The sequence below is a fragment of the Physeter macrocephalus genome, chromosome 19 (assembly GCF_002837175.3).
Source record: "Physeter macrocephalus isolate SW-GA chromosome 19, ASM283717v5, whole genome shotgun sequence".
Classification (NCBI taxonomy): domain Eukaryota; kingdom Metazoa; phylum Chordata; class Mammalia; order Artiodactyla; family Physeteridae; genus Physeter; species Physeter macrocephalus.
In genome coordinates, this window is record NC_041232.1 from 10,489,080 (window position 1) to 10,512,684 (window position 23,605).

The 23,605-nt window shown below is 40.3% G+C and overlaps 1 protein-coding gene across 1 annotated transcript in view; it reads right to left on the reverse strand.

Moving 5' to 3' along the window:
* The window catches only part of LOC114484416 (BICD family-like cargo adapter 1), a 73,945-nt gene extending 50,340 nt beyond the window's left edge, over positions 1-23,605 (reverse strand). Inside the window, exons 1-2 of the mRNA XM_055080712.1 lie at positions 23,041-23,605; positions 16,115-16,330 (exon numbers count right to left, since the gene is read on the reverse strand). Of these exons, the coding sequence (XP_054936687.1) occupies positions 16,115-16,330; positions 23,041-23,478 (654 nt within the window). The 5' untranslated portion in view covers positions 23,479-23,605. The remainder of the gene's footprint in view (positions 1-16,114; positions 16,331-23,040) is intronic.

A 23,605-nucleotide genomic window follows, 5' to 3' on the forward strand; every position in this document is an offset into this window, starting at 1 on the left:
TCAGTGGAACAGGATAGAAAGCCCAGAGATAAACCCACACACATATGGTCACCTTTTCTTTGATAAAGGAGGGAAGGATATACAGTGGAGAAAAGACAGCCTCTTCAATAAGTGGTGCTGGGAAAACTGGACAGCTACATGTAAAAGTATGAAATTAGAACACTCCCTAACACCACACACAAGAATAAACTCAAAATGGGTTAAAGACCTAAATGTAAGGCCAGACACTATCAAACTCTTAGAGGAAAACATAGGCAGAACACTCTATGACATAAATCACAGCAAGATCCTTTTTGACCCACCTCCTAGAGAAATGAAATAAAAACAAAAATAAACAAATGGGACCTAATGAAACTTAAAAGCTTTCGCACAGCAAAGGAAACCATAAACAAGACCAAAAGACAGAATGGGAGAAAACAGTTGCAAATGAAGCAACTGACAAAGGATTAATCTCCAAAATTTATAAGCAACTCATGCAGCTCAATAACAAAAAAACAAACAATCCAATCCAAAAATGGACAGAAGACCTAAATAGACATTTCTCCAAAGAAGATATACAGATTGCCAACAAACACATGAAAGAATGCTCAACATTACTAATCATTAGAGAAATGCAAATCAAAACTAGGCTCTCCTCTTTTGAAAAAGATAATCAGAACATGATATAGTTGTAACTAACAGAACCAACCTGAAGACTCCTGAATCAGGAATGGCTCTCTCTGGGAAAATAATTAAGAGCAGGTTCAAATAATCAAGACATGAATCTACCAAAAAAACACCCGTATGCTGAAGAACAAGCAATTACCACCCTAATGTGTTTAACCTACTCATTAGCATTAGTACCAATCTGGAAAAAGCTGAAAATGTTGTCTTCACAGAGGAGAGCTCCTATATGCAAAAACCCGTTTTCTCTTCTAGCTGAAATGAGCCTCTCAACAAATCTTCTCAACTCTTGCAGCACACCCTTGATATAACAAACAGAAGCTGCTAAAAGTGGACCCCAAGCCTTTGGATGCATTTTACTCAGTGACTCTGAAGTTAAGGGCCATCCAACACAATAACATCCAGCAAATATCAACTAAAAAGCAAGACAATAAGATGGAAATACATGTGAGGAGGTTTTTGTTTCTGTCTGACTACCCCTCCTTGAAAAGGTACAAAAACCAATCCTGAAACCTGTAACCAGTGCAAAGCCTTGAGCAAATGTCACTAAACTTCTGATGCTCAGTTTCCTCATCTGTCAAATAAAGAATAATTACTACCAGTTCCAGTGGTAATGAGATTAGAGGAGGTCCCGTATGTGTCCTTTTGGAAATTTAAATTACTGTTATTTGGTTGGGAAATAATTTTGTCTTCAAAACTTCTTTCAAGGATAAGCTGACTAAAAACTGCCATGTCTTTTTTCTACAACACAACACCTGTAAATGAAACAGACTTTAAGAAGTAAAATACAGCCCCCGCCCCCAAAAGAAACAAAAGCCCATTCAGCAATTAAAACTACTTTTGATGAACAGCTCAGCTGTTGTTGTTCACTGTAAAGTGTTCTAGAAACAAGGATGGTTGTGTGTCACCAGGCAGAGCAACCATGACACTAATGGTCATGATTTTAAAGCCTTTAACTTTGAGAAAGAAACCTGGGAGAAATCTGCTTCAAGAAGTATATGGATGCAGGGCTGCTAATCCCAAATGAGCTGTTTAAAGAACAGGGATCTGTTTACTCTTCAGGGGAAAATTAGTCTTTTCAGAGAAGATTAGCTCCAGCTAGTATGCATCCTATCTTCTTTGTGTGTGGATAAGACATTAGAGGAAGACTGAGGAATACAGCTCCGAACAGGCAGGAAATAAAGCACCTGTGTGCACCAATGTCCTCCTACTAATGTCATCCCACAGACACCAGCTCAGAAGAGGGGCTCTTCTGGGAGCTGAGAGTGTGGGGGACAAATGAGAAGGAGGGGGGATCACAGAGGGTAGAAGTCGGGGTTGGGGGAGGGGTATTCATCTGAATACAGCTTCAGTCACTCTAAATAAATTCCTGCTGACAACAAACAGAAGACGGTAAAACAGAGTTTCAGGCACTGAGAGAGCTCAGATGGCTGTGGGAAATTTAACTCAATATTTCACCTCAATACAACAGAATTCTCATTGTTCTACTTATGTGAAACTAACATGGATGTTTAAAGGGTAGCTCAAACTTAGTCCAAAAATAATTATTCGATTTTATATGCCAACCTACCCCTCTCCTCTAGTCTTTGGTCTCTCAAGTTAATGATGCCACCATTCCTTCAGTAGCTCAAGACAAAAATCTAGGAGTCATTTCTTATTATTCTTTCCTTAACTCCCTTTCTCACATCCATCCATTCCATTAAAAAGTCCTGGTTGGTTCTATTATACCTTCAAAACATACACCTCATCGAACCCTTCTCACCACCTCTATAATCAAAGCTACCGCCAAATCTCCACTTGCGAGTGGCTTCTTCCCTAACCTCTATGCTTGCACCCTGGCCCCTATAATCCATTCTCCTGAGATAGCTAGAGTAATCTGCCTTGGGTCTTCATTGCTGCACACGGGCTTTCTCTAGTTGCAGTGAGCAGGGGCTGCTCTTCATTGCGGTGTGCGGGCTTCTCATTGATGTGGCTTCTCTTGTTGAGGAGCGTGGGCTTCAGTAGTTGTAGCACGTAGGCTCAGTAGTTGTGGCTCGCGGGCTCTAGAGCGCAGGCTCAATAGTTGTGGCGCACGGGCTTAGCTGCTCCACGGCATGTGGGATCTTCCTGGATCAGGGCTCGAACCCATGTCCCCTGCACTGGCAGGCGGATTCTTAACCACTGCGCCACCAGGGAAGCCCCTGGAGTAATCTTTTAAAAACAGTTACAATCGGGTCATGATGCTCCCCTGCCAAAAACCCATCACTGGCTTTGAAGCACACTAAATAAAACCCCTAATCTGTATCATGGCGGGAAAGGCCCTACATCATCTGACCACTGACTACTTCCCTTTGACCTCATCTCCTACGCTCTTCCTAAGCCGACTGCACCCTGGTCACATCAGCCTGCTTTCCATTCATTCCTAGGCTTTTAAAGGCTGTTCTCTTTGTTTGGAATGCTCTTCTATCAGGTGTCTCCTCAAACTTCACCTCTTCAAAGATTCTTTCCTGACAACTCTATCAAAAATTGAACTGTCCCCACAGCCACCACTTTCTCCCCCTTACCTGGCTTTATTTTACTCCTAGCTATTTATCACTACCTGATTTGTAGTTTTTATGTACTTTCCTTTTTTTTTGTTTTTTAAAGCTGAATCAACTTTAATAATTAATTCAATTAGGGTGAAAGTGAGTTAGAGCTGCCTTGTACCAAAATCTCCTTCAACATCAGAGAATGTTGGATCTACACACTGGGTTCTGGTCCACACATTGAACCCCGATATGGGAGAGTCTCCTGGAGAGGCAGGAGGCAACTGGTGCTCACCCTGGGGATACAGACCTGTATTTTCTTCTTTACTGTCAACCTCCTGCATTATTTTAGGACAGGAAATTTATCTTGTTCACTGAATTCTCTGTTACCCAGAAGAGTGCCATCATACATAGTAGATGCACATTATTAATACTGGTTAAATGAGTGATTTTTTCTTTTTTTATATGACAATGTTTTAGTTTTTATTTATCATATTATAGGGTATACTTGCAACTATTATGATTATAAATACACAATTGCTTAGAGTATTTTTTCTGATTAAAAATAAATTATAGCGGGGTTCCCTGGTGGCGCAGTGGTTGCGCGTCCGCCTGCCGATGCAGGGGAACCGGGCTCGCGCCCCGGTCTGGGAGGATCCCGCATGCCGCGGAGCGGCTGGGCCCGTGAGCCATGGCCGCTGAGCCTGCGCGTCCGGAGCCTGTGCTCCGCAACGGGAGAGGCCACAGCAGAGGGAGGCCCGCATACCACAAAATAAATAAATAAATAAATAAATAAATAATAGCATAATTGGATATCTCCATCTAACTTTTTTTTTTAATTTATTTTTGGTTGCATTGGGTCTTTGTTGCTGTGCGTGGGCTTTCTCTAGTTGCCGCGAGTGGGGGCTACTCTTCGTTGAGGTGCGCGGGCTTCTCATTGAGGTGGCTTCTCTGTGGAGCACAGGCTCTAGGTGCACAGGCTTCAGTAGTTGTGGCACACGGGCTCAGTAGTTGTGGCTCACGGGCTCTAGAGAGCAGGCTCAGTAGCTGTGGCACATGGGCTTAGTTGCTCTGCAGCATGTGGGATCTTCCTGGACCAGGGCTCAAACCCACGTCCCCTGCGTTGGCAGGCAGGTTCTTAACCACTGTGCCATCAGGGAAGCTCCTCTCCATCTAACTTTTAATTTATTCTAGCTCAATTACATACGGCAGAGGTTGGCAAACTTTGTTCTTAAAGGGCCATACAGTGTCTGTCACAACTTCTCAACTCTGCCATCGTAGCATGAAAGCAGCCACAGACAGTATGAAAATAAATGGGTGTGGCTGCATTCCAATAAAACCTTAATTACAAAAATAGGCAACAGCTGAATTTGGTCTGTGGGCCATAGTTTGTCAACCCTTCACATTTTAGCCTGGTTTTTTCTTTTTATTGCAAAATATAACACATATAAAGACAAATACATAAAACACATATGTACTGTTTAACAAATAATTGTAAAATAAACACCCATGTAATTATCACCAAAGTCAAGAAGTAGAACATACCAGAAGCCTCCTCCCCTAGCACCATTCCATGATGACAAACATCCTCTCCCACTCCTCCTCCCCACCTCACTCCTCAGGGAACCAGTATCCTGACTTTTGTGATGAAAAACACCTCAGTTTTCGTTATAATTTTACTACATATTCATGCAGAATGATAGGTTCTTCAGCCTTAACAAAGATAAATGTTAGGGTGAGTACAGACTACTGAAACATTTTTGGAGGGCAATATGGTAATATCTATTAAAATCTTAAACGTACATATCTTTTGACCTAGACATCCCACTTCCAGGAACCCATCATAGACAAGTGATAATATGAGTGCAAAGATATATGAACAAGGATGTTCACTGCAACAGTGTTTGTAACAGTAAAATACTGGAACCAGTGCACATGCTCTTCAATAGGAAATGGTTACACTAATTATGGTACATCCATATGTACAAGCAATACGATATTCAAACATTAAAAATATGAAAAAAAGTTAAGATCTACTAAGTAAAAAAAGTTAACAAAACCATTCTATTTGAGAAAAAAGCAAATATAAATAGAAAAATTATGCACATGAGTGTGTGTGTGTGTGTGTGTGTGTGTGTGTGCGTGTATGTAAAAATACAAAAGAATTAACACTAAACTGTCATTAGCACTTTCTTTGATGGAGAATCAAGAATTTTCACTGTTTACATCAAACATTTCTGTACTGTCTGAATTTCATTTTACCATGAACATGAACTATTTTTGCCGTTGGAAAAAAACAATGTATACACATATTTTCTTAATTTAAAAACCTGTAAGTAGAAATTTAAGGCAGAGGCAAAATTGAAATTCCTGAATATCTACTAAGGGATATTCAATAAGGCTTAGTTTCTTAAGAAGCCACCCCTCTCCCAGACAGAAAAACCAAGTTTCACAAAAAGAATACCCTACTGAGTGCCAGGCTTTCGCAGACGTAGATTTCAAACTGCCTGGTTTCACCTGAGCTACAAGTGAATCTTTGTTCCTTCATTTCAACTTCTCCATCACCAATCTTCAGATTATTCCTCCAGGTATTTCTTGGCCTAAGCCCTTCAAGTTTAAAAATGCAGGCTTTGGTTTCTCCTGGCCTTGGACCTAGGCCTAACTTCCTGTTGAATTCTTTTTATCTCCTTCCCTATCTCTGATTCTACAGTAACAACCTTTTTTTGGCTTCACGCAGCCTTTGGAACAGTCCTTCTTGCATATTGCCCCAAATACTGCTTCTCCTATTGGCACAATTAGATAGTAACCCAAAGCCATAGTGACTAGGCATATGACCACAATTCTGGATGTAACGAACCAGGGAGAGGTTTGTTAGAGACACTTGTAGAGCTGCAAAGAAGGGGGAAAGAACTCACAGGGAGGGCCCTGGGAAAATAAAAAGTAAAAGAATATAGCACAGTACTAAAACAATAATAAGAAGGGGAAAAATGGTCTCTAAAGTGAATTCTCAAGAGTTTTACATCCAGGGCTGTACTCTGAGCAACTATACATCCTCGATGAGGCTCCGTTCAAGAGCGCTCACTATACAGCTTTCCAAAGGAAACCTCTGACTGCCTCCTTCTTCATACTTTGGACAATTTGGGGTTCTAAGAATAGATGACAGACAGTTGGAGACAGTTTTGTCCAGATTATATGCCCCCAGCAAAGGAGGGAAAGCCATAATGATACCCAAATAATGGCCAACCATCCCATGAGACAAGAGAACTTTTTTTTTTTTTTTTTGGCTGCGCCACACAGCTTGCAGGATCTCAGGTCCCCAACCAGGGATTGAACCTGGTCTGCAGCAGTGAAAGCCCAGAACCCTAACCACTAGGCAACCATGGAACTCCCCAAGAGAACTTTTTGCTAAAAGCGAAAATGCCCATTTCCCTCTCCACCAGCAAGATCAGAGGACTACAGGGCCAGTCACTCAGTAACTGACCAACCTACAGACCACCGGAGAGACACAGCACAACACCAAAGTACTTGCAGGTTTTACATCAATACACAACAAAGGCTCTGTCCATTCCATAGTCACTCTTCTCAATTCATGGAAGACAGGGGTTTCATGCAATTACAGAAGGAGTATCTATGAAGACAACACTAGATTTCTAGGCAACTGGGTCACCATTATCTACAGCCTGCCCGTCACAGCGCTGACATGCATGGTTCCTTTGACCACTGGTTTTCACATAGCACACATATGGCATAACAGTGAGTCTGAAACAGTCAAGAGTGCTCTTCTATGGAGTGCATGGAGGGGTAGTGTAATCTTCAGAAAAAGAGAGTTCTAATTTCTTTATTAAGTACCCTAGATAGTCAAGAAAAAAAATAACAACCAACAATCTTTTATTGAATGCCCACTCTACTAGTTGCCTGTTTATAACGATAAACAATACAGATGTGGTCTGTATACTTCAGAGAGTGTACAATCTAACAGGATCCATCAAAGAACCCTGTTCCCCTGACTCTTCTATGGCTGATTCCTCAACCTGCAGGTCTCATCTCAAATGTCACCTCCTCAGAGAAGCCTTCCCTACCTATACTTTCTTAAGTCACTCTCTTCTTTCTGGTCATTTGCCATCACATCACCCTTTATAGTACCTATTACAATCTATAATTATCTTGTGGATTTGTTTAGTTATTTAAATCTTTCTTCCTACTAGCTTCACACAACAGAAGTCTTGTGTTTCCCACTATATCCCCTGTGCCTTGCTCAGTTAAGTATTTGCCAAATGTTGAATTAAGGAAGATCTAGGGACTTCCCTGGCAATCCAGTGGTTAAGACTCTGCACTTCCAATGCAGGGGGCATGGGTTCGATCCCTGGTCAGGAAACTAGGATCCCACAGGCTACGCAGCGTGGCCAGAAAAAAAAAAAAAAAAAAAGATCTAAAAAATAATAATAATAAAGGTTTCATTAGTCTACACAGAAGATCTGAATGCCAGTTAGTCATGAGAGGAAGAGCAGGAGGGAGGTGAATCTGGGACTTTTTCAAAGAATAAAATTAAAGGTTCTAAATCTCTCCCCATTGCTCATGGTAGACCTTAGCTGTATGGTCACAGGCATAAGTATCTTTGGTGAGTAAATATGTTATTGAGTGTATGCAACTCACAAAGAAAGTGGCACCAGGGACTTCCCTGGTGGCACAGTGGTTAAGAATCTGCCTGCCAATGCAGGGGACACAGGTTCAATCCCTGGTCTGGGAAGATCCCACATGCCGTGGAGCAACTAAGCCCGCGCGCCACAACTACTGAGCCTGCGCTCTAGGTCCCGCGAGCCACAACTACTGAGCCTGCAAGTGACAACTAATGAAGCCGCGTGCTGCGCAAAAAGAGAAGCCACCGCAATGAGAAGCCCTCGCACCACAACGAAGAGTAGCCCCTGCTTGCCACAACTAGAGAAAGCCCACATGCAGCAATGAAGACCCAACGCAGCCAGAAAAAAAAAAAAAGAAAAGAAAGGAAAGTGGCACCACTGTGAACACCCCCCACATGGACAGTACTAAGATCCAAGAGTTGAACCTGTTGGCAAAAAAACATCCCAAAATGGTTGTTATGGGTTGAAATTCATATGTTGAAGTCCAAACCTCAATACCTCAGAATGTGACCTTACTTGTAGATAGAGTCTTTTCAGAGGTAATCATATTAAAAAGAGGTCATTACAAGGGCTTAATTTCCAAAATACGCAAACTGCTCATACAATTCAACAAAAAAAAAACCCAATCGAAAAATTGGCAGAAGACCTAAATAGACACTTCTCCAAAGAAGATATACAGATGGCCAATAGGCACATGAAAAGATGCTCAAATTGCTAATTATTACAGAAATGCACATCAAAACTACAATGAGGTACCACCTCACACCAGTCAGAATGGCTATTATCAAAAAGTCTACAAATAACAACAAAAAAAGTCTACAAATAACAAGAGAAAAGGGAAACCCTCCTACACTACTGGTGGGAATGTAAGTTGGTGCAGCCACTGTGGAAAACAGTATGGAGATTCTTCAGAAAACCAAAAACAGAGTTACCATATGATCCAACAATCTCACTCCTGGGCCTATATCCAGACAAAACTATAATTCAAAAAGATACATGCACCCGTATGTTCATAGCAGCACTGTTCACAATAGCCAAGACATGGTAACAACCTAAATGTTCACTGACAGATGAATGGATAAAGAAGATGTGGTACATATATACAAGGAAATACTACTTGGCCATAAAACAGAACAAAATAATGCCATTTGCAGCAACATGGATGCAACTACAGATTATCATACTAAGTTAAGTGAGTCAGAAAGACAAACCCCATATGATATCACTTACACATGGAATCTAAAATATGACACAAATGAACCTATCTATGAAACAGAAACAGAATCACGGACATAGAGAAGAGATTGGTGGCTGCCAAGAGGGACAGGGTTGGGGAAGGGATGGAGTGGGAGGTTGGGGTTAGCAGATGTTAAGCTTTTATATATAGAATGGATAAACAACAAGGTCCTACTGTATAGCACAGGGAACTATATTCAATATCTTATGATAAACCATAATGGAAAAGAATATAAAAAAAGAATGTATATATACGTATAACTGAATCACTTTGCTGTACAGCAGAAACTAACACAACATTGTAGCTCAACATACTTCAATTAAAAAAAATAGATGTGGTGTGTATACATGATGGAATACTACTCAGCCATAAAAAAGAATGAAATAACACCATTTGTAGCAATGTGGATGAACCTAGAGATTATCATACTAAGTGAAGTCAGAAAGAGAAAGACCATATGATATAACTTATATGTGAAATCTAAAATATGAGACAAATGAACTTATTTACGAAACAGAAACAGAACCACACAGGGAAACAAACTTACCATTACCAAAGGGGAAGGGGGGGTGGGGGAGGGATAAATTAGGAGTTTAGGATTAGCAGATGCAGACTACTGTATATAAAATAGATAAAACAACAAGTTCCTACTGCACAGCATAGCAAACTATACTTACTATCCTATAATAAACTGTAATGAAAGAGAATATGAAAAAGAATATGCATATATAACTGAATCACTTTGCTATACACCAGAAACTAACACAACATTGTATATCAACTATACAACTATTTAATTACAACTATTTACAACTATTTAATTAAAAATTAAAAAAAACCAAACAGGTCATTAGGCTGGGCCCTAATCCAGTATGACCGGTGTTCTTATAAGGAGAAGAAATCTGGAAACAGGGACAGATATACAAGGAGGGAGGAGACACAGGGGGAAGACGGCCATCTATTACAAGGCAAGGAGAGCAACCTGGAGCGGATACTTCCCTCGTAGCCCTCAAAAGGAAACAATATTTACAACACCTTGATTTTGAACCTCCAGCCCCCAGAACTGTGAGACAATAATTTCCTGTTGTTTAAGCCACTCAGTCTGTGGTACTTTGCTACAACAGCCCTAGCAAAATAATACAGTTTTATATAACCCTCTAAAATTTTTATTTTAAGTTACCTTGGCTCTTCAATCAAGACTAAATGTTAGGATTTTTTTTCATTAAAAAATCCACACAGCATTAGAAATTCATGGGGATATAGACAGTGCTGAGACAATAAATCACATAGAAAACACAGCTGGACTCCTATGTCATATCATAGTAAAAAATAAATTCTAGACAGATTAAAGATCTAAATGTAAAAAACAAGTCTTAAATTTTTATAATTAATATAATTATAATTAATACAGGAAAATATCGTCATGACCTGGAGGACAGGCTTACGCAAAACACAAAAGTCAAATCATAAAGGAAATGATTAATAAATTTGACTTCACTAAAAGAACACACTTCTGTTTGGTAAAAGAGTCCATAAACAAAATGAAAATATAATACCATCAAGAATGTGTAAAAAAACCTCTTACACACCAATAATAGGTGAAGGATATAAACAGAACTTTCTATAGTGCCTAAACTGTGTTACAAACTGTAGTAGCTTAAATTAGTGAATAACCACTTCAGGACTCTAATACCGATCAGAACTCTGATATCTTAGCTGCTGCTGTTGGGGAGAAAATCATCTGCGGGCTCTGGAAGTTTCTGCTAAAAACACTGTTATATTTATGATCAGAAGGATTCTCACAAAACCTCCATGTTAAGCATTTATATATCCTTCTTCTTAGGCAACAAGCATGGCCCATATCTCGCCTTTCCTCTTGAAAGTAAGGCCCACTGTATTCTTTCTACTTTTGATATAGTTAGGAGGATAAGTGTTTAACATGTCCTACACCCCCACTGTCAATGCTATCATAGTATGACTTTCTAAATTAAAAAGTGAATTATACTCTCCAGATATGTCAACCTGAGTTTCACAAAAATGAGTTTCACAGAAATTTAGGAGCTAGAAGAGAATTTAGAGGGCATTTTGTCCAAATGAGCAAATGAACTGGGATAAGGGTATCCCCAGGATATATGCAGCAGTGTTGGCACTATAGAATAAACCTGACTCAACTCCTAGGAGGGTCAATTTTACACAAATATTTCTGAGTAGAGATTTGACTACTAAACAAAATATTTTTACATGCCGATATGTGCTGGGGACACTTCAGATTCTTCCACTCTCTCAAATTAGAGAATCAACATTGGACAAGATGCAGAAATCTCATCTACATGATGAGGACATGATAATTATGATGGCTACCATTTATTGAGCACTCACTGTATGCTAGACATTGTGGTTAGAGCTTTACATACATTAACTCATTTGGTCCTCATAACAGCATCAGATAATAGTAATAGTGTAATTGTTTCCATTATACAGAGGAGGAAACTACGATTTTAAAAAGTGGAAAAACTTTCCCATACTCACTTAGCTAGTAAATAGCAGAGACGGTGTCTGGTCCCAGGGCTGTCTGGGCTCCAAAGTCTGTGACCTTAATTGCTGCCTCAGAAATTTGAAATTGAGGCACAGGAACCTTCATCAGTCTTGAACCGGAAGAGCCTTAATTAAGTCACATATCTTTCTGTCCCTCAAGTTTTCTCAGCTATAAAATTACAACAGTACCCATCCCTTCCTTCATCATAATGAGGATCCAGAAGCTCATGGGATACATATGCTCATAGCATCCTAATTTAGAGCTGAAAAGAACGCTGATCACACAAACACTTGAACATGAATGTGTATGGCAGTCTTATTCATAAAAGCCAAAAAGGGGAAACAACCCAAATGTCCATCAATTAATGAATCAATAAGCAAAATGTGTTATATCCATACAATGGAATATTCTTCAGCCATAAAAATGGAGTAGTGATATATGCTACAATGTGGATGAACCTTGAAAACATTATGCTAAGGGAAAGAAGTCAGTCACAAAAACTCACATATGTATGATTCTATTTACATGAAATGTCCAGAACACACAAATCCATAGAGACAAAAAGTAGATTAGTGGTTGCCAGGGGTCAGGGTGTCAGATAGGGTGTTAGGCGGAATGAGGAGTGATTGCTAATGGGTACAAGCTTCCTTTTTTTGGGGGGTGTGAAATGTTCTATTGTATAATTAGATAGTGGTGATGTACACTTTTAAAAAGTAAATGTTATGGTATATGAATTCTATCTCAATAAAGCAGTTATTTAAAAACAAAAACAAAAAAACCATGGCAGCAAAGGAAATACATTTAAAAATACTTTGGACAAATAAATCAACTATACTTCAATAAAAAATACTTTGGACAAAAGCATCACAGAAATATACTACATTTTAGATATTATACATTTCATGCTTATAAAAACACATTATATACATTGTTAGAAAAGCATGGCCTACTACTTTTGCTGCTTGTTAACTTGTCCTAGGAGAATCTTAATTCACTTCAAAGTACCCAACTCCTCTAGTTCCTGAATACCCAGTTAATAAAATGATAATAAAATGCAATCTAAACTGCCTGCTGATGGAAACCCAAGGGGCTTGGCCTGCTTAAAAAGAGAAAGGGAAAAAAAGCCACAAAACTCACCAAGGCCCTACATTCAAGGCCAGAGAGGATAACAAGAATCTAGATCTAGTGGAAATGTTATCCTCCTATATTCCTTTGGGAACAGCTTATCAGTATTTTCTACAGAGAAATTTGGCAGAGGAACCTCAACTATAAAGATACTGCCTTAGTAAAATAACCATCAACACAGAAACATATTCTTAACTAACTTCATATTCTGCTTAACATAAACACATTACCTCATTTTCATTTCAACAGTACTTGCATAAGGTACAAATTTTTACCTCAATTTTATTTATTTATTTTTAAAATTTATTTATTTTATTTATTTATTTTTGGCTGCATTGGGTCTTCACTGCTGTGCATGGGCTTTCTATAGTTGCGGTGAGCGGGGGCTACTCTTCGTTGAGGTGCGCAGCCTTCTCATTGCGGTGGCTTCTCTTGTTGCAGAGCACGGGCTCTAGGTGCACGGGCTTCAGTACTTGTGGCTCGCGGGCTCTAGAGCACAAGCTCGATAGCTGTGGCACATGGGCTTAGTTGCTCCGCGGAATGTGGGATCTTCCCGGACCAGGGCTCGAACCCGTGTCCCCTGCATTGGCAGGCGGATTCTTAACCACTGCACCACCAGGGAAGTCTCCAACCTCCATTTTAAGGATAAAGAAAGGGGGCTTCCCTGGTGGTGCAGTGGTTAAGAATCGCCTGCCAATGCAGGGGAAAGGGGTTCGAGCCCTGGTCCGGGAAGATCCCACATGCTGTGGAGCAGCTAAGCCGTGTTCCACAGCTACCGAGCCTGCGCTCTAGAGCCTGCGAGGCACAACTACTGAAGCCCCCACGCTCTAGGGCCCACATGCTGCATCTACTGAGCCCGTGTGCTGCAACTACTGAAGCCCGCGCAGCTAGAGCCCGTACTCCACAAGAGAAGCCACCGCAATGAGAAGCCCGTGCACTGCAACGAAGAGTAGCCCCCGCTCACTGCAACTAGAGGAAGTCCGTGTGCAGCAATGAAGACCCAACGCAGCCAAAAATAAATTTAAAAAAATAATTTAAAAAAATAAGGATAAGGAAAGGGGGACTTCCCTGGTGGTCCAGTGGCTAAGACTCCACGCTCCCAATGCAGGGGGCCTGGGTTTGATCCCTGGTCAGGGAACTAGATCCCACATGCCGCAACTAAGAATTTGCATGCCACAACTAAGAATTCGCATGCCACAACTAAAGATCCCGCGTGCCTCAACTAAAGATCCCACATGCTGCAACAAAGACCTGGTGCAGCCAAATAAATATTTTTTTTTAAATAAAAAATAAAGATAAGGAAAAGGAAGCACAAACAAGGTCACCCAGTTAATGAGAAGCAGAGTCAAGATTCAACATTCATCCAAATTCCAAGCTCAGTGCTCTCGCTATGTCATATTAATATTTGCTTTCTCCAGCCACCTATCTTTCACCAGATCAGAAAGCAGAGTTGAGTCGGCTTCTGCTCACATTATTTTGTAACATGAACTTAGCTCCCAAGAAATAATTTCCTCTTAAATTGTTCTGGTTTGTTGTATTCCTTTCGTAAGTCTCCATAAGAAACACTAGTTCAGAATAATTATTAATTTTTTTGAACAAATAACTCAATCTGGTCAGGCCTATTTGGTTAATCTTTCATGAATAATGAATAAAGCCTCAAAAACATATAAAATCTTAGAGTTCCCTGGTGGCTCAGTGGTTAAGAATCCGCCTCCCAATGCAGGGGACGTGGGTTCGAGCCCTGGTCTGGGAAGATCCCACATGCCACAGAGCAACAAAGCCCGTATGCCACAACTACTGAGGCTGCACTCTAGAGCCTGCAAGCCACACTACTGAAGCCCGTGCTCCACAAGAGAAGCCACCGCAACGAGAAGCCCGTGCACCGCAACGAAGAGTAGCCCCCACTCGCCGAGTAGCCCCCGCTTGCTGCAACTAGAGAAAAGCCCGCGCGAGGCAATGAAGACCCAATGCAGCCAAAAATAAATAAATTTATTTTAAAAACCAAAAAAAACCCTATAAAATCTTACAAGGATAGAGATTCCCTTCCCGGTTGCTAAAAAAGGTTTTAGAACTGAGTCAGAAAGGCTACGGAGCTGGCCCTATGACTTCTTGAAGAACTGTCCAGCTCTTCCTTTCTAGCCAGTCAAATGGTGATTTGATTCCCTAGATGAGAAACCTGCAGGCAAGATCTTTAACTCCACCTACCACCTGAATTCTCACCTTCACATTCTGATAGCTCCTGCAACTAGCTATTTTCCAAGTTATTAGGCATCTCTCTCCTTCTGTCTCTCCCCTGCCCCCGCCCCCAATCTCCCTCGAGATACCCTGTTCCACTCACTCCTTCCGTACCTCTCCTTCTTCCTCTCCATTTCTCTAGTGGTAGCATTTACTTTATACTTCCCTGTGAGGCATGAAGGTTTTGACCAGTCTCAGGGTCCCCATGGGAAGCAACTGTGACACAAACTAGTGAAGTAACTTCACATGCTGCCCTAGCTAAGCCTTTCCCAGAGACCTAAGCACCAAACACTAACCATGCAGACAAGGGCAGTGCTCTCCTGCAAACGTTTGTGCTTAGGGATTTTATCAGAGTAGTTCTTTTTCCTTTGGTAACTGAACTCGTTTTATTTTCAACTCGTAAGAAGGTCTGAGGTACAATAGTAAATCCAGCTCTTAATTTTCAAAAGTAGGTGGCTTTAGAGACCAGGGCATAAACAACATTCCTGCATTTGTTAAAAAGTATGTTCTGTATTTAAATTAGATTTCCACCTACTCAGCCCTCAAACTCCTTCTATGCAATGATTCTACAATCTTGACTTCGGTTAATTAATACTTCCATGACACCACCCTATAAAGGTACAAATAAATAACTTTTTCTTAATGTGGAAATAAAGAGAACAAATTTTATATACAGATACACATACCGCCCTTCATATTTAAAGAATAAGAAGGAATGTACATTTGCAAATGTAGTACCAATGAAAATCATTTGCTCTAGAAATTTTCCCTAAGCTTTTCAGTTTAAAGATAGCACCATTTAACATCTGAACTAAATGCATTAACATAATTTTACCAGTGACAGACTTTCTCTAGGTAAAAGAATCATAGACTTATAGAGATATAAGGAACATCGAATCATTAAGCAAACTCTTACATTTTAAAAATGAGAAAATTCCCAAGTTAAGTGATTGCCAAAGTCCCACAGCTGACTAATGGCAGGCAAGGGTCTTTGCTCCTGACACCTCATTCACCACAACTGAAATTTTTATAGGTGAAAAATACTTCATTTGTTGATATCAATACCAAAGGCAACAAAAATCAGAACTACTCTTACCTTATATAAGGTTGACATTACACAGAAACTCTGTTTCAACTTTTAGTATTTTATACCATAAATTCTTAACTTGTGACTCACCCTGCTGAGTTGATCCAATAACCTTTGGTTCTGTTCTGATAATTCCTGGACAGCCCGTGTTTTTTCTCGATCTGCTTCCCGTAGATGAACCTGCTGCCTCTCCAACTCATCCTGAAGCTGTTTCACATCACTCTCCAGCTCGGACACACGCCCTTCCCACTCCCCTTCTCGGTTCTCAAATCGTCTTCTTAGTTCGTGTTTCTCTTGCTCTAAGTGCTGGGTGAAAAATGAAGAGGATTTTAAAACCGTTAAAAATTCCAGGGACTTCCCTGGTGGTCCAGTGGCTAAGACTCCGCGTTCCCAATGCAGGGGGCCCAGGTTCAATCCCTGGTCAGGCAACAAGACCCCACATGCCACAACTAAGATCCCACATGCGGCAACGAAGACCCGGTGCAGCCAAATAAATAAATAAATATTTAAAAAAAAATCCAGAGACTTTCATTTTTTTTTCTCTTTTCACACTCTTCTTTTTCCTAGTCAGTCAGCACAACAAAACACTCTGCCACGTAGAAGTTGCCCATTTCACAGCTGCAAAAATATTCCCTTCCTCCAGAGTAGGGAAGGCTGATTTCACAAACAGAATGCCATTCCTACTGAAAATACTTAATGTTTACTCTTATCCTTAGGAACGGGGGTTCTAGACTTAGGAACTCACTTGAAATTTAGTAAATCATCTGTTAATTGGTGAAATATACATTTAAACAACTTAAAATAAGTCCTTAAGAAAATTTCTTTTGCTGTCATCTATTATGCCTGGCATAATAGCAGGCACTTAGAATCACAGAATTTTCAGAGCTAGAAATAACTCCAGAGATGCTTCAGATTAACTACTTTTTCTTACAAATGAAGCAGCAGAAGATAAGAGATTCAATAACAAGCTCAAGGGAGAGCTGGGATTTGTGTCTTAGTCACTTGACTTTGTTTAATGCTCTAAATCACAACTCAATATTTCCTGCTATATATAGCACTGTATTTCAAAATCATTAAGGCAAGTTCAGATTCAGGCCCACTTTTATTAAATCATGACTTACTAGCCTTGCATATTTATTTCTGATCTTTTCATTCATTCTTGAGTGCCTGTTATAGGCTAGTCACTGACATAATGGTCCTTACCTTTATGGAGTTTCCATTCTAGTGGGAGAGGTTGATAAAAGTATTAAATTGTACAGCGTGACAAATGGTATGCAGGAAAAGTACAGATGGTTTGAAGTAGCAGCTTGACAGAAAAGAAATCTTTTGGATTGAAGGAAATAAGAACATCTTTTTATTTCTGTGAGATAAATACAAATTTGTCTTTTCAGAGGAAAGTATGTTCTCCTACTTAAAAAGCATAGTATGTACAAAAAAGCCAAACTATACCTCAGGGAATATATGAAATGTAAAGCAATGGTCCTCAACTTTTGCTGCTGTCAGAAAATCTCTGGTATAATTGTTCAAAATATATCCACCTAAATACTAATTCCAAAGATGTGATTCAGTTAAGAATGGGATGAGGCCTAGGCAGGCTATCTATCTATCTATCTAGGTTCTACTGGAAATTCTGATGCACTGAAGGTTGATATCAAGCACTGAGATTGTCTCAACAAGCAAAGATGAGCATTTGAATCCTCACCTTCAGAGTACTCAAACATCTTTTCACCTTGGGAACCTACACTCTTATTCTACCCAAGTTCTCATCTTTCGAATGTTTTTTGGAATGCCTCTTTTGGAAAGCTTTAAGGGCCAGTGCATAGTTATACAAGAAAATCAGTCCCATTACTTCACATCTGAGATGTGTCTAAAAAGAGATTATCTCATTTCATCCTGCCATTTTATTCCCCTGATTTGCTCTGAGTGACTTGTAAATGTTTCTGAAAGTCTAATTTACCCCCAAAAGATGCAAACTTACCATGACAGAGCAGTCAGAAAAATTAAAATTCTGAGAACATCAGCAAAGGCAGTTTTCACTGAAATAAGTGTATAGCCTCCAAAGTTGACCACTTCAAGGGAATAATTAATTTTGATATAGCCACTCTGGTATACTTGTTGAAAAAGTCAAATTATAGTTATACTTTATACAGCCTCAGTTTGGAGCACAGGGGAAAAGGAATGACAAGAGAGGGACTTGTACTCCTCAGCATGAAAATTTTCTGCTCTACGCTTCCCTCACTTTGCTAGACTTCCAAAAATGAGAATGTTTTAGTCACTATACAAACTTCAGAAAGATGAAATGCAGAAGTAAATGGTAATTACCAGCCTAAAATTGTGATACTTGGTTTTATTGAGTTTTTCCAAAATGGAAAAGATTGAGCAGAAGGAAACAGCAAGAACTCAGTAATCACAGTGTTACTGAGAGGCCAGATAAATTAGGTTTGTGTTCTAAAAGAACAGAGAGACTTAAAAATATTCAGCAAACAGCTGTTAGTGAACAGCCCAACCAAGCAACTAAAACAATCTAATCCACTTGCGGGGGGTGGGGCAGGGTTGAGGACAGGTGGTGCTGATCAGTCTCTTCTGTCCTTGCATTTCTTTGCACACGTGACAAACTTCCTAATTCAGGTTTCCCAATACTTTAATTAAAAAAATCAAGACTTTCCTATTAAAGAACATACAGAATTTAGCCTTTTGTCTACTTTGAGAAAAGAAAGGTTTCTCCTAGGATTATACTTTCAAGTAAGTGCTAAATTAACCTAGAGTAAACTCTAGGCAGAGTATCAGCAAGTGTGGAGGTCAGGCTCTGCCCATGCTATTCCCTGCTTCTTGGGGTTATGTGGTATTTTAAAAGGTTAATATCTACAGCTGAAACTAATATAATGATGTATGTCAATTATATCTCAATAAAAAAAGAAAAAAGTTAATGTCAAAACTATCAAGGTCATCAAAAACAAGGAAAGTCTAAGGAAGTGTTACAGGAAAGAGGAGACTAAGAAGATACACAAACTAAATGTAAGGTGGTATCCTGGAACAGAAAAAGACATTTGGCAAAGGCTAAAGAAATCTGAATAAACTAAGGATATTAGCTAACAATAATGCATGAGTATTGGTTCACTAATTATGGCAAGTATACCATGCTAATGTAAGATGTTAATAATAGAGGAACTGGGGGCAGGCATATGGAAACTCTCTGTACCATCTTTCCAATATTTCTGTAAAACTAAAACCATTCTAAAAAACAGTTTATTTAAAACTCTGAAAAAACAAAAGTTAATATCATTAGCCCACCTAAAATTGGTTGTTACAGAAATGGATTTCTGCAAAGAACCAAAAAGGCAGTACTATTCTCCTAAGTCCAGGATATGGTTCTTAAAAAATACAAAGAAAAATACTATTTTTTAAGTGGACCAAGCACTGAATGCAAATAAGGACCCCTGCGTTTGCTCACCTAAATGTACTACCCAATTATGAATCATTTTTACCTTACTTGTTTTGCCTCTTAAAAAAAAAAAAAGTGCTAGAATCATTAGAATTGGCCTAGGGAAGGGGGAAGAAAATGTAATTGAGGAAAGAGATTACCTCTGCAGTAAGAGATAATTCACTCTCAGCTAAAATGGGAAAAAAAGAGAATCCTGGACTTTAAAAACATATTTTTAAAAAACTAGACAACGATTTAATCTCTAAAGAAAAAAGTGTATAAACCCAAGTTACTGTCTTAGTTCATATTCTGGGGAAAAAAAAAGAAACTACTAAGGACCTGGCTGGATATGTTTTAAAAGCAAAAGGGCTAACCGTAGATGCAGAAGAAATAAAATATCTAAAGGCATTAAAAAAAAATTAAGCATATGAGGGACTTCCCTGGTGGCACGGTGGTTAAGAATCCACCTGCCAATGCAGGAAACATGGGTTCGATCCCTGATCCGGGAAGATCCCACATGCCGCGGAGCAACGAAGCCCGTGCGCCACAACTACTAAGCCTGTGCTCTAGAGCCCGCAAGCCACAACTAGCCCGTGCTCTGCAACAAGAGAAGCCACTGCAATGAGAAGCCTGCGCACCACATCGAAGAGTAGCCCCCGCTCACTGCAACTAGAGAAAGCACGAGCGCAGCAACGAAATAAACGATGCAGCCAAAAATAAACAAATAAATAAATTTATATTAAAAAATTAAGCATGTGAAAATCTGATTCAGGGAATGAATAAAATACAGGATAGTCAATTTAAGGGTGGAAAAAAATGACCAAAACCTTACAATCTCTCAAATTAAATTGAATCTTCATTTTAACCCTAAGAGATGCCTAACTAAAAAACTTCTATGTTAACCTTTAAAGACTTTAAAGAGTGTGCCTTTAATGAGAGAGCAGTGTAAGATCTAGTACTTTACGTTTTAAATGACAAAACACAATCTTGGGTTTGGCGCACAGAACTGGAGAGGTAGTCAGTAATAGCTAATGAATAAGTAGAAAAGATCTTGAAAATGAGTTGGTTCTGAAATTAGAAAGGTGCCAATTTTGAAGTAGTAAGTAAGCAGATGGGACTAAAACAAAACCAGTCTCATTATTTAATAGTCAAACCAACATTCTCTCAGAGTCCACTCGTGTTTATCTTTCAAACTAACCCATGAGAAAATGTGTTTGACTCCACTGTCTGATAGTTTGTAGAAAATTACAAATGTTTTTTAAAGTAATGGCTGGTTCTCTACTCCTAAATGTTGAATTTAATTGAAAATCTACCAGAGTGGCTGTATTAAACTTTAGAAAGAATTTGTCCAAGCAGACATTCTAAAATCTAAGCTGCTTAAAAAATATACTTACAGATGTAATTTGCAAGGGAAAATTCACTTGCAGGTATCAAATGAAATAGTCCCCTGTTAATGAGATTTGTCACTCTCATATTAATACTAAAAGAATTAACAAGAAACTAACGACAATACCTTGATTTTAAGTGTACTTTAAAAAAAAAAACTAAAAATTTTTAATGATAATTTTCAGATATACCTAGAAGAAATTGTATAACTGAACCCCCTCATCACTCATTAATATTGATTAGTGATCAATATTTCACTTTTTAAAAATGTTATTTTTCAAATTGTGGTAAGGCATACATAACATAAAATTTACCATATTAACCATTTTTAAGTGTACTGTTGGTTTAGTAGTGCTAAGTACATTCATACTGTTGTGCAACCAACTTCAAGAAATTAAAAATAAACTTTTAACACTAGAGTTCATATGCTGACCTGAGAGGAGTGAAGATTTTTTTAAATAATTTAATAAGAGTTTTAAACTATTTTATTACTGTCTATCAAGTCAACAGCAAAAAGTCAAATGTAATTTATTCTTCTACAATAGAACCTTTCTTGTTACAGAATTTGAATATCTTTTTCCTTTGTTGAAGACATGTATAAAGGTTCCAAATGGAAAGCAGGATGTGTATAACTGCACACTCAGGATCACCCTGAAATCTATCACTAATCAAACTGACTGATATGATGTTCCTTTCAAGTTAGCTGTCTCTTTAATCAAGTCCCTCACTGAAGGAATTTCAAATCACAAGCATAAATCTCTGCAGTAGTACTTGTATATAGAGCCTGTAATCAAATCTCTTAAAAAAAAAAGACACCCTTTTATTCCTAGACGTCTACTTCAAGTGAAAATTAAACAATTCAATTCACTGGGTTGCTTTTTGGCAGTCTACCTATAGGTTTCACAAACCACTTTTCAGAGAGGTATCTCAGGAGTTCATCGACTGGCAGACCTAGTTAAGAGGCCAACTGAACTACAGGGTTACAGTGGTTTCCTTTTTTTCCTCCCTGATTTACTTTTGATATGTCGTTGGAATACAGACACACTTCTTATTATAGAAAAGTTTCTGAATCTACATTCTGACTGTCTGACCCGCAGCAGTGATATGGAACCAGACTATGGTCAATTTCAGACCTCATTCAGGGTTGTACTATTCTCTTCTAACTAAGAATAAAAAGAACTGGCTGCAACCAAACTGGGTAACAACAGTAAATGCACAAGCAGAAAAGGATAAGCTCATCCCCACTGCCATAGATGCACCTCCCCTACCCCCACTTTAAAAAAAAAATATCTAATTTTTATAAATGGTGGCAACCGGTACCACTTTCAAGGCCCTTTTCTAGTTAAGGTCAAGAAAACAAACAGGCATAGCTGCAAAAGACTTTGGTCCAGAGAAGTGGCAGAAATCTTACAGATACTTTAAGGGGTATTTATAACAACGGTTAAAGTTGTATGGTTCTCACAGGTTGCATTTGGCCATCCAATTGCATGTGTGAGACCCAGAACAGAAACAGAAAAGTACTGTTTAAATACATGTAAATACTGAGGTCCAAATCAAATCCACAACCAGTGGTCACATGCGGAGCCCAGGCTCACCTGATTTCTGCAATGGAATCATACTTCCTAATCCTTAACTATTTGAAGGCTATATAAAGCTCCTTTAGGGGCACTTGTTTCCCATAACTCTGAGCTGCCGGGAAGTTAAGACAAGGGCATCTGGAGGCCTTAACTCCAAAGCTGAAAAGCTTTAGGCTAACACCCTGATTAGCGATTAACTACTTCTCTGAAAACATGGAGCACATTTTAAATGCTTCGCGACTTTCTAATTTCTCTGTGTGCAGACATCACCTCAGTGCTGTATAAATTAGTCATACTGTAAACTCTATTTTAGATGCTGTGTACAGTACGTATACAGAACGGCCCACAGTGTTTGGAGCCGTGCATAGACCCGTTTGCTGTGAGTAGGGTGGGAAAGCCAGGTGGGTTCAATGAATGCCCTCGTCTGATAATCCAAAACCCTCCATGCTACCCCGCTTCCAGGTGGTTTTCTGTGAGGGAGGATGAGCAAGAAAGAGGTGGGATGGGGTGGGGTGGGGTGGGGTGGGGTGGGGTGGGTGAGTGGCTCCCGAAGCTACTGAGGGCCGGCAGGCAGGTGCCTGGGTTCCCCCCCACCCCCCGCTTCCCACCCATCCCAGGAGGGACGTCCTCACCTCCAGCTTATCTGTCAGCTCCTTGTGCATCTGCTCGTACTGCCGGCTCATGTCCTGGTTCCTCTCGAGCAGTGCCTTGCCCAGTCGGGCCGCCAAGACCAGATCCTTCTCCTTCTGCCGGATCACCGACAGCAGCTCGGGATCCTGGGCGGGCGGCGGCTGCAGTTCGGGCCCCTCGGCTGGAGGCCCGGGCTCGGCCTGAGGATGCTCTCCGGGGTCGGACGGCCGTTCCCCGGCCGCCAGCAGCGCCAGCTCCTCCTCTAACGCCAGTTCCAGCTCCCCGGGGCCCCCGGGGAAGGAGACAAGGGCGGCGTCGGCGGCTGCGGCTGGATTCCCGACTACGTCCGCGGCCGCGGCGGGCAGCTCCATGCAGCAGGCGCTGTCCGGCTCGGCGGGTGCTGAAGCGCGGCCAGCCAAGCCCAGGCAGAAGGCGGACATGGCCCGCGCGCGCGGAGCCCGCAGCGGTGCGGCCCGGCCGGCGCGCGCCAGGCTGCAAGTGGGAGGGGCCCCGTCGCACCGCCCCGCGCCTCTCCTCACGCCGCGGCACGCGCCCCCCGGGTCTCCG